Raw genomic sequence first — 10,036 nt, forward strand, 5'->3', positions numbered from 1 at the left:
ATAAGTGTCATACCCTGGACTCGGCCTTGGGGTTGAGAAGCTGCGCCGCCGACATGGCTTTAATATCTTTTGGCGTAGATGGGCGGGAAGCTATGGAAGCAGGGGGTTTTTTCACTTCGTTGAATGCCTTGTTGACGCCGTCTGATAGCGCCGTTCGCCGATGCGGGACACGAACTTTTTTGCTTGACGCCTGCAAGCTCTCAGAGCGGGACATGGCGGGCAGCGGTGACCGGGGTGTTGAAGCTTCATCCAATCAACGTGGGTATTCTGCTGTTAAGGGGTACGGCGTACCCCGCTTCAGATTCGCTCATTTTACAAGTACCTTCCATAGACGTCTGATGTTGTCTCACTCAGCACTCAAGCCATGTCGTAGACCAAGAACTAAAAAGCGTTCATGAGTAGGCGCATAAATAGTTGAGCAACCCAATCTGTATTTCAGTCAAGGTAGTGAGCCAGCTCACTCTAAAAAAAAAAATCAAAGACGTCGCTCCTTTCTTTTTGCTGATGCGGGTGTCGTTCTGAACATGAGGCTTTCCGCAGAACTAGCAGTGCTTGCTTCGAGCTTGTGGATCTTGATTACAGCAGAGCAGGCGCCTACGGATCACCAATGTTCACCACTTCCAGGCATCAAGGGCACCGTGACAACCTGTGGCAAGCCCCAACAGATTGCTATCATCGGTCAGTTCTATCGACTCAAGAGTGGATACTCATTTGCTTTCACTTGATGATGACTTGGACTCAGACCTGGGACAAAGCATACGTCAGTAAAAAAAAAAAAAAAAAAAAAAAAAAAAAAAAAAAAAAAAAAAAAAGAAAAACTGTAGCTAACACATTCGAAATCAGGAGCTGGAGCTGCGGGAGCCTCGGCGGCATACCATCTCACGCAATTCGCCCAAGATGCGAATGTACCCCTAAATATCACGGTTTTCGAAAGGACAAACCGGATTGGAGGCCGAACTCTTACTGTGAACGCCTATGATGACCCCGAACATCCAGTAGAGCTCGGCGCTTCCATTTTTATCGAGCTCAATCATATTTTGTATAATGCAGCCAACCACTTTAATCTGTCTCTAAAGACACCTGGACCTGAAGAGGATGAGTATCTTGTCATTTGGGACGGCAGTCGCTTCAGATTTGAGACCAGGGACAGTCAATGGAATTGGTGGAAACTTGTCAAGCTTTTTTGGAAGTATGGCCAGGCGCCATACAAAGCCCAGAAGCTCATGAAAGCAACTGTCGCGGAGTTCTTGAAGCTATATCAAGAACCTTACTTTCCGTTCCGATCACTGACGACTACTGCATATGAGTTGGGACTCACCAAGATAACGGGGCTGACAGGCAAACAGTACCTTGATCAGAACAATGTAAGAGGTCTATCTCCTGCTCATTTTCTTCTACGTTCACGAGACTCATTAGATGTAGATTGGCTCGTCCTTTTCCGAAGATATTATCCAGGCGGCCACACGTGTCAACTATGCCTCGAATCTCGGGCGCATTCATGGGCTTGATGCTATGGTAAGTCCGCATCCAACGAATCCCTGAATGGCGCTATCGCTCACAAATACACGCATGCATCCAGGTTTCGATTGCTCCTGATGGTGCTTCCCAAGTCACCGGGGGCAACTGGCAAATATTCGACCGCATGCTCAAGGCAACAAATGCCTCCTTGCACCTTAACACAAGCGTCACATCGATTGAGTTTGACAAGGCTGATGACGACTCAAGCATATTGGGTTATGTGCTCGAGACGAGTAAAGACGGCTCCGGCAGCATTGCAAGGACTTCGCAGCGCTTCGACAAGGTTGTCATAGCAACCCCTTATCAGTTCAGTAGCATCCATACCGGCGATGAGGTTCTGCAGCGGCCAATCGACGAGATACCTTATGTAAAATTGCATGTCACTCTTTTTACATCACCGCTTCGCCTGAGCCCCCGATTCTTCAACTTGCCCGCTGATGCCGAAGCCCCGACTACCGTGTTGACGACTCTTGGCGAGGGAGATGACGCATCTTCTGGCGCGGGGAAGGCTGGATTTTTCAGCGTCAGCAACCAAAGAAGCATCATCAACCCAGCAACGGGCGCGACGGAGTATATTTATAAGATATTCTCTCCGGAAAAAGTGACGAACGAATTCATGTCCTCACTTCTGGGCGTACAGGTTCCAGAATCAGTCACCGCTCAGAGGACTGAAGATGAAGCTAAAAGCTGGAAAGGCATTGGGCCTGTTACATGGTACTACCCTCACGTATTCTACTCCTATCCGCAAGCACTACCGCGTGTCACATTCCAGGACCCGATAGTGGGACCTGGCTTGTATTACACGTCAGGAATGGAAAGTTTCATTTCTACAATGGAAACGAATGCTTTGATGGGCAAAAATGTCGCAAGGCTTGTCATAGACAGTGTGCTTGGGCATAAGGCAGATGTTCAAAAAGACAAGGAGTGGGTCGCTATGGGAGAGCTGTGAGAGTAGGGAGGCAGCTGGAGATTGCAGAATGAAAATGTTTGGGAACACATTGATCCGTATAGTACAATGAAATCATAGGTCATATATCTTGTAGAGCGTTTCATTGGATTCAGTGGTGCTTTTTGGGCCAGCGTGTTGTTCTGTAACCTAGCTGCGAAATGTCTGGACAAATAAGAGGTCTTCGGCAATAGCGTACATGCATACTCATGAAGTCAATGTTGGTCTGGGTTGAGGTTGATTTTGGTGTCCATCTAACAGGAGCATTGCCCGTGTTCTTCGCAAACCATGAAGGCGAAGTATTGCAAGAAGAAAAGAGATTAACAAAAGCATGTGAAAGGCGGCTTCATAAACTAAGGCTAAGATCTTGATTCTAGAGATAGAAATTGCCAGCTCATCAAACAGGGACAACACAAAATGTGATGTCTTGTTTGAAGTATGGATTCCTTTGTCATTGTGGTCTAGCAAGCATTCGTCTGCAGCGATGCCACTGACTTGGTGGCTGCGCACTACTGCTTCTTACGTTCGCGCATCAGTCTCACAGGTTAAGAACAAAACAGCAAAGAGAGCAGCGAAACAGATACAAGCAATATCGTCAATCATTTACATCCAGATGACGATTCCAGGTAGACCAAGGTACTTTCAGCAAATTAGGCAGGATTTGTTATCAGGACTGGTCTTAGTAGAAGGGGGTCATGTGCAGGACAAGTAGCAAGCTGCAATGGCTCGTCGACAACAAGGTGGGTCTTGGTCGGAGAGTTTTGACCAATAAAATGAAGTTTTTCTTCTGAGGGGTGTCACTACTTTCTCAGCTTTTATGACGCAGTTATCCTAGAAACTGCTGGACTTTGGACGACATTGAGCCCAAAAAAACTAGGCTGTGTCCAGCACGGCCGTTTATTGCCTGAGTATTATTCCCTTTGTTCCGGCAATTCGGTAGATATTTAATAACCTTTGGAGATGCTCTGTTCACATTTGGTCTAGACAACCAAAGGTTTCTACCACAGCTGGACATCCCAGCACGACAAAGAACCTCGCAACAAAATACAGGCAAGCCAATTTGCCCCGCAGCGCAACATTTTGACTGTAAACAAAACAAAACAAAACACTGTTTACCTGCCAACTTTCCCAGCCAAGATAAAGAAGATGTTTTTGGTGCGCAATGGTAAGTGAACCCACGAGAACTGATGCCTCTTTGATTTTTTGTCACGTTGAGACGACATTCCTTCCTTTTGCTCTTTTTTTTTTTTTTTTTTTTTTTTTTTTTGCCCGCCCGCCGTTCAAAATTATCTACACACCAGAACCAAACTAATACTTCCAATAACCCCGCCATCAGCCGCCAAGCTTATCTTCGGCTCTGGGAGTCAAGAGTCCCTAATCGAACTCCCCCAGGGCCAACTCTACCTCGTCCGACCGCTTTCTCCTAAAGGCTATTCTGAGCTGATCTTCAAGGACGCTGCCGCCTCGATACGCCGAACCGCACAAGACTTTCAGTACCAGCTCGTTGTCCAGCGATTCTACGAGGAAGGAGAAGCCGAACTTCTTAACGAGGGCGACGAGGAGGAAACCGCAGAGGACGCCCTGTCATCAGAGCGAGACGAAAAGACGTTCCTGCTCGACGAGGCCCTGCACCTGAGGGTTGAGAACCGTGAGGGTTCATCAGAACGTGTGATTTGCTGGCGCGATCTTAGCGGCGACGCCGGTGACGTCTACGAGTTTGTCTGCGATAGCTCGGCTGCAACCTCGGCCGCAAAGGTTGACGACTTTGTGCGTATCGCCCGCCAGTGCCAGTACGAGCGGAAATACCGCAAGCCGCATACTACAGCTTCCGAAGCCGACCTTGAAAGCTTCGATTTTGACGAACAGCTCATTCCGCCCGCCAGCCCGATTCACAGCCCTTCCATCAGTCGAACTCTCGAGTCTAACGAATCCATGTTCTCCACCATCGCCAACACGCCAAACAAGGCGGTAAAACGGGCACCGAAGCCTGAGCCTGAGCCCGAGCTTGAACTTGAATCTGAAGGCGAGGCTGCACCTTTGGAAACCGAGGTGACACCAACGAAGCCGAGCAGGGGAAAGGTCCGGGAGATTGGTCCACCGCCCGCAGCCGCGCCTCCGGAGGCCACTGAGATCTTGGCCGCCGAGTTGGGCGAGCTTCACTTCTTTGACTTCCCGTCTGGCGCGTTCGTTTTGCAAGCTTCTTCCGTCACAGCAACCGTCTCCGAGGTTGGAAAGTGGGAGTATTGGCTGCAGATTTCGAGCTCAGAAAAGGACTTTGTTGGATTGCCCGTGGTTGCAGACATCAACCCAGTCTTTAACTTTGAGTTCCTGTCATTCATCTTCAATCACTTCTCTGACCATGGAGCTGTCTCCTGGCTCGTCAGGTTCAAGGACCAGGAGACACTTGAGCGTTTCCAAGAAGGTCTGATGCGCGCCCTCTGGGAACAGCTGAATGAGATCAAGTGGGAAAAGATCAAGGAAAAGGAGCGTGACTATGTCACTGAAGCCTTTGCAGACTTGGCCATGGAGGACTCTCCCGAAGCGCAGCTGCTTGAGGAAGAAGATGAGGACGGGGAGGAGGAAGAAGAAGAGGACACCGACGACGGAGCCAGGAGTGAACACTACGATAGTGACGAGGAGGACGATGATGTCGAGACAGGTACCAAAGGCGGTGCCAAAAACAAAGCTTTGGCCGTGGGCTATAAGCATGACAGGTCATTCGTGGTCCGGGGCTCGCAAATCGGCGTCTTCAAGCACACTGCCAACAACAAGCTGGAATTCAGCACAAACATCTCCAAGGTCGAGACGCCCAAGGGAGCTCTCTTCAGCCCGAAGAAGGTTATGTTACACAACGAGGATCGTAACATGATTCTGCAGAACGACACGGACCCTAACAAATTATATCGCATGGACCTGGAGTACGGCAAGGTAGTCGACGAGTGGAACGTTCACGAGGATATTCCCGTTGTGACGTTTGCACCCGAGAACAAATTCGCACAGATGACCCACGAGCCGACATTCTTGGGTATCTCGCGCAATGCGCTGTACCGTATCGACCCCCGTCTATCCGGCACAAAACTTGTCGACAGCCAACTGAAGCAGTACGTATCCAAGAACGACTTCTCTTCAATCGCCACCACGGAGAAGGGTCACATTGCTGTTGCATCCAACAAGGGTGACATCAGACTGTTTGACCGCCTCGGCATCAACGCAAAGACTCACATCCCCGCCCTCGGAGAGCCCATCCTCGGCCTGGATGTATCGGCAGATGGTCGTTGGGTCCTGGGAACATGCCGTACGTACCTCTTGCTTATCGATGCGCTCCAAAAGGATGGCAAAAACGAGGGCAAGCTCGGCTTCGAGAAGAGCTTCGCAGCAGACTCAAAGCCGCAGCCGCGCCGCCTGGCCCTGACCCCAGAGCACGTAGCGCAGTTTGCCTACGAAACCGGCAAGGGCGTTTCGTTCACGCCGGCGCGCTTCAACACGGGATCCGGCCAGGAGGAGACGCAGATCATCACAGCCACAGGGCCGTACGTGGTCGAGTGGAGTCTCCGCAAGGTACTGGCAGGAAACAAGGCGGCGTACAAGATCAAGCGGTACTCGGACGAGGTCATGGCCGACGACTTCAAGTTTGGCAGCGACAAGAACATTATCATGGCGCTGCCGCACGAGGTCAACATGGTGGACAACAAGACGCTCAAGAAGCCGACGCGGCAGAGCATTGCGGGAGGCGCGCTCATCGGCGGTGGGAGACGCTCGTCGGCGAGGATTGGCAACAGGGACAGCGGCAGGTATAAGCTGGGCAAGGATGACGTTGTCGACTCACCTTACTGATTGTTAGACGAGATGATGGTCTATATTGATTTTCTTTTTGTGGTTATTATTTTGGTAGTCTGGCGATAGGGATAATATCCGGGTATTTCTCTCTTTTTCTTTTTTCTTTTTTTTTTTTTCTCTCATTTTGTTTTCGAGCAAGGTAAACTAAGGCGGCTGGGTTTTCAGAAAGGTAATGGAAGTAACACCTTAGTCTCTTCTTCTTTGTGCGGCAATGTTTTTGTCAAGTTTGGATTGCATCTGACATAAGGTGTTGGGAGTTCAGCACCCTTTTGAGCTAGTGCTATTTTATTCGACCCATGACTTTTTCACCCCACCTCCTCTAGTCTTCTTGAGGACTTAGATTGCTTCTGCCCTTGATATGAAATTTATTGTCACAAACGGTCTGTTGAGATGATGAATACTATGCTGGATTGCGGAGTCGTTGGCAAGGCTGGCTGATATGACTATTGTGTTGGTCGGGGGCGATTTTTCAAGAGATACAGTCGAGCTATTAGAATATTTGAAGAACAACTGCGCGATCAATTCTCAGATGCATGGGGAATTTCAGTGTCATATCTATTCCTGTTACGCCTCGTTTCGTTTGCCATTTGTGCCCTACGCCTCGGTAGCATCTGTGAAAGGCACAACCTGTTTATAAAAGACAGACCAATCACCAGCACGCAAAGAGGCAGATGAACCCGTAAATAAGATAGTGGAAATCAAAAAAGGTCATTATAAAACACAATCATTATGTTACCCCGTCAAGCCTCAGTTCCCCTCCGTCTTGTTGTCACCACCCGGCAAGACGGATGAGACGGCGTCTGCAACCTTGCCAGCGCCATCGGCAACGGCATCGCCAACATCCCTGATAGCGATCTTGGTCTTTGAACCTTCCGCCTCCGAACCTTCATTCCCGGCTGCAAGCCTATTGAGCTCGGTGACGAAGCTGGAACCCCACCAGGCGCTGGTGTACTTGAAGACGTACCTCTCGAGCTTCTTGAAGTTGGCCTCGCGCTGCTCGGGCCCCATGGTGACGGCGTCGTGGATGGCGTTGGCCAGCTCTTCCGTATTCCAGGGGTTGACGATGAGCGAGCCCGACAGCGACTGCGCAGCGCCGGTGAACTCGGACAGGATCATGACACCGTGGCGGGCACGCTGGGTGGCGATGTACTCGTAGCTGACGAGGTTCATGCCGTCGCGTGTGCTACTGACAAGGCACACGTCCGAGACGGCGTACAGGGCGGCGAGCTCGTCGAAGCTGACCGACTGGTGCAGGAAGTGGATGGGCATGAACTCGATGGTGCCAAACTTGCCGTTGATGCGTCCGACCAGCTCGTTGACCACAGCGCGCAGATTCTGGTACTCCTCGACGTCCTGTCGCGAAGGCACCGCCACCTGCACGAGCACAATCTTGCCAATCCACTCTGGGTGCTCCGTCAGGAAGACCTCGAGCGCGTGCAGCTTCTGCGGCACGCCCTTGATGTAGTCGAGCCTGTCGACGCCGACGATGAGCTTAACGCCCTCGAATTTGCGGGTGAGAGCGGCGATGCGCTCCTGGACTTTGGGTTTTTGAAGACCCTCGACGAACTTCTCCGGGTCGATTCCGATGGGGAAGGCGCCGACTGTGACAAACCGACCGGCGAACTGGACACCGTTGGGAGTTGTTGGTGCGGACCTTCATGAAGTCAGTTGCACATTCTGGGTTTGGGACAGGAGCAAAAACCGCCGATCGGATATGGACTTACAGGATACGCGAGCAGGAGCTCAGGAAGTGCCGTGCGTAATCATACGTATGAAAACCGAGCAGGTCGCAGTGCAACACACCCTGGAGCAGGGCCTGGCGAACAGGCAAGATTCTGTATATCTCAGATGAGGGGAAGGGCGTGTGGAGGAAGAAGCCAATCTTGACGTTCTTCTTTGAGTTCCCTATCTCCTCGCGCAACATCTCTGGCAGCAGCATCAGATGGTAGTCGTGGACCCAAATCATGTCGCCATCCTGTACATCCTTGACAACTGTCTGGGCGAACAGTCTGTTAACCTCCTTATAGGCAGACCACGCCGACTCGTCAAAAGTGATCTCTCCGGGGTGGTAGTGGAAAAGGGGCCAGAGGATCGAGTCTGGGATGGTGCGGTTAGGGTTTGTTAGCGGCGACCAGAGAAGGATTTGAAGCTGAAGAGCAGAGGAGTATTCGCATACTGGCAAACCCGTTGTAGTGCCTGTCGGCGAGCTCGTCGTCCACAAACACCGGGTGGGCGCCGTATTCATTCTTCAGCCTCTGCACGACAGGACCGGCCTCGGCGTCTGGGACCTCGAGACCCGGCCATCCATACCATTGAAAGCTCGTAGTTTTGGCGAGACCACTTAGGCCGGTGACCAAACCGCCAGAGGACATGGAGAAGCTGTACTGGCCATCATCTGAGCGCTTGATGGTGATGGGCAGGCGATTTGATATGAGCAGAAGTCTGCCGCCCGACGGAAGGGCCGTCTCGTCTTCAACGCTGCCCATGTTGGCGAATGTGCTGGAGCTTGGCTGTCGGTGTTATGGTCGGTGGGTTGGTGTGATTGAACAGGAAGACCGATCGACTAGTGTATATGACGACGTTATGACTGAGGGGAACAGCTGCAAGGAGCTACCTAGCTACCCGAGAAGGCTGTTTACCGCCTTAGAAAAACGGTTGTCTGTCAGCCGGTTGCCCATGTTGCTAACAAAGTCCAGTAACGCAGGTTGTAGAATAATTTTTATCGACTGTGTCTGATTGGATGCAAAGCTTTCAGGCTGTGCTGACACCGCATCCAGAAGTCATCTGATGCGTTGATGTGATAATTTTTGCGCGAGCGCAGGGAAAGAGGTTCGCAGGCCGTGGACTTGACAGCCCTGGATGATTGATGGCGGGGTCGCGGCAATAGGTTTGAATCGGACCGGGTCGGGACTGAGCAACTTACAAGAACCCAAACCAGCCTTGAACTGGTATAATTCAGAGTGAGAAAGAAAGCCTACTGAGTGGACTGTGGGCTGAAATCTGCTCGCTCGCCGAGATTGAATATGTCAAATTCCTTCAAAAAGGAGAACAAAAAAAAAGTTCCCAAAGGCAGCTTGTTCAAAAGTGATGCAAAGCTGTTGTAACGAACGAGTCGACAGCAACACATGGGGATCATGTCTACTACGTAATTTGTACCGCTAGTATACTGGCTATACAGGGGTGTTGGACCCGCCTGTCCGCCTTGTCCCAGCTAACGCGGCGCGCCCATAAATTTCGTTGAGAGCCGCTGGGCTGGCTTGCCCCAGTCCATTATGTTTTGCTCCCGTACTCCTCCGCCTTCTTGCATCCATGCCTGCAAGTAACTTGCGTGAACGGGGCCGATGCTCCGGCTGAATAGGACAACCAATGTAAGGTACTGACTGGTAGGTCGATTCTGTCTGTGCTCTTTCCCTACAAAGATGGGCATCTACGATAAGCAAGTTGAGGGACTTTTGGAATGGTATGAGTGGAGCCGGGCTGATCTGAACAAGCTCCGAATAAAGCAAACCAGTGAATTAACCCGTCCTATCATCCCGTCTCCGTTTGGCGCAATGCAAACGCAACCAGCCCGGCCGTAGAATGTTCGATGATCTTGTCCCACCAAGAAGAATTCAATTCACAGAAGCAGCCAGAAGCATTGGTTAGGACCAGTGCTTGTTGGCGCACGATTTGATTTTTTCAAAAAATAATATAGACAAAATACGTCGACTGGGAGAGTTTGTTTGGTTTTTTTTT

The 10,036-nt window shown here is 50.8% G+C and overlaps 3 protein-coding genes across 3 annotated transcripts in view; 1 reads left to right on the forward strand and 2 right to left on the reverse strand.

The window, feature by feature from the left end:
- The window catches only part of PpBr36_04318 (uncharacterized protein), a gene marked incomplete at both ends in the record, with an annotated part of 3,665 nt that extends 3,610 nt beyond the window's left edge, over window positions 1-55 (reverse strand). The window contains one exon of the mRNA XM_029891480.1: window positions 14-55. Within this exon, the coding sequence (XP_029750532.1) occupies window positions 14-55 (42 nt within the window). The remainder of the gene's footprint in view (window positions 1-13) is intronic.
- Window positions 56-524: 469 nt separating this feature from the next.
- PpBr36_04319 (uncharacterized protein) lies at window positions 525-6,298 on the forward strand (the record flags this gene model as incomplete). Its single annotated transcript, XM_029891481.1, has 7 exons — window positions 525-678; window positions 743-760; window positions 844-1,364; window positions 1,423-1,515; window positions 1,580-2,463; window positions 3,472-3,629; window positions 3,801-6,298. 7 exons carry the CDS (start codon window positions 525-527, stop codon window positions 6,296-6,298), a joined length of 4,326 nt encoding a protein of 1,441 aa, XP_029750533.1.
- A 750-nt stretch (window positions 6,299-7,048) lies between these two features.
- Window positions 7,049-8,787, reverse strand: PpBr36_04320 (uncharacterized protein; the record flags this gene model as incomplete). Its single annotated transcript, XM_029891482.1, has 3 exons — window positions 7,049-7,955; window positions 8,026-8,398; window positions 8,478-8,787. The coding sequence occupies 3 exons, from the start codon at window positions 8,785-8,787 to the stop codon at window positions 7,049-7,051; spliced, it is 1,590 nt and encodes a 529-aa protein (XP_029749687.1).
- Between the last annotated feature and the right edge of the window lie 1,249 nt (window positions 8,788-10,036).

Source organism: Pyricularia pennisetigena, chromosome 6 (genome assembly GCF_004337985.1).
Source record: "Pyricularia pennisetigena strain Br36 chromosome 6, whole genome shotgun sequence".
Classification (NCBI taxonomy): domain Eukaryota; kingdom Fungi; phylum Ascomycota; class Sordariomycetes; order Magnaporthales; family Pyriculariaceae; genus Pyricularia; species Pyricularia pennisetigena.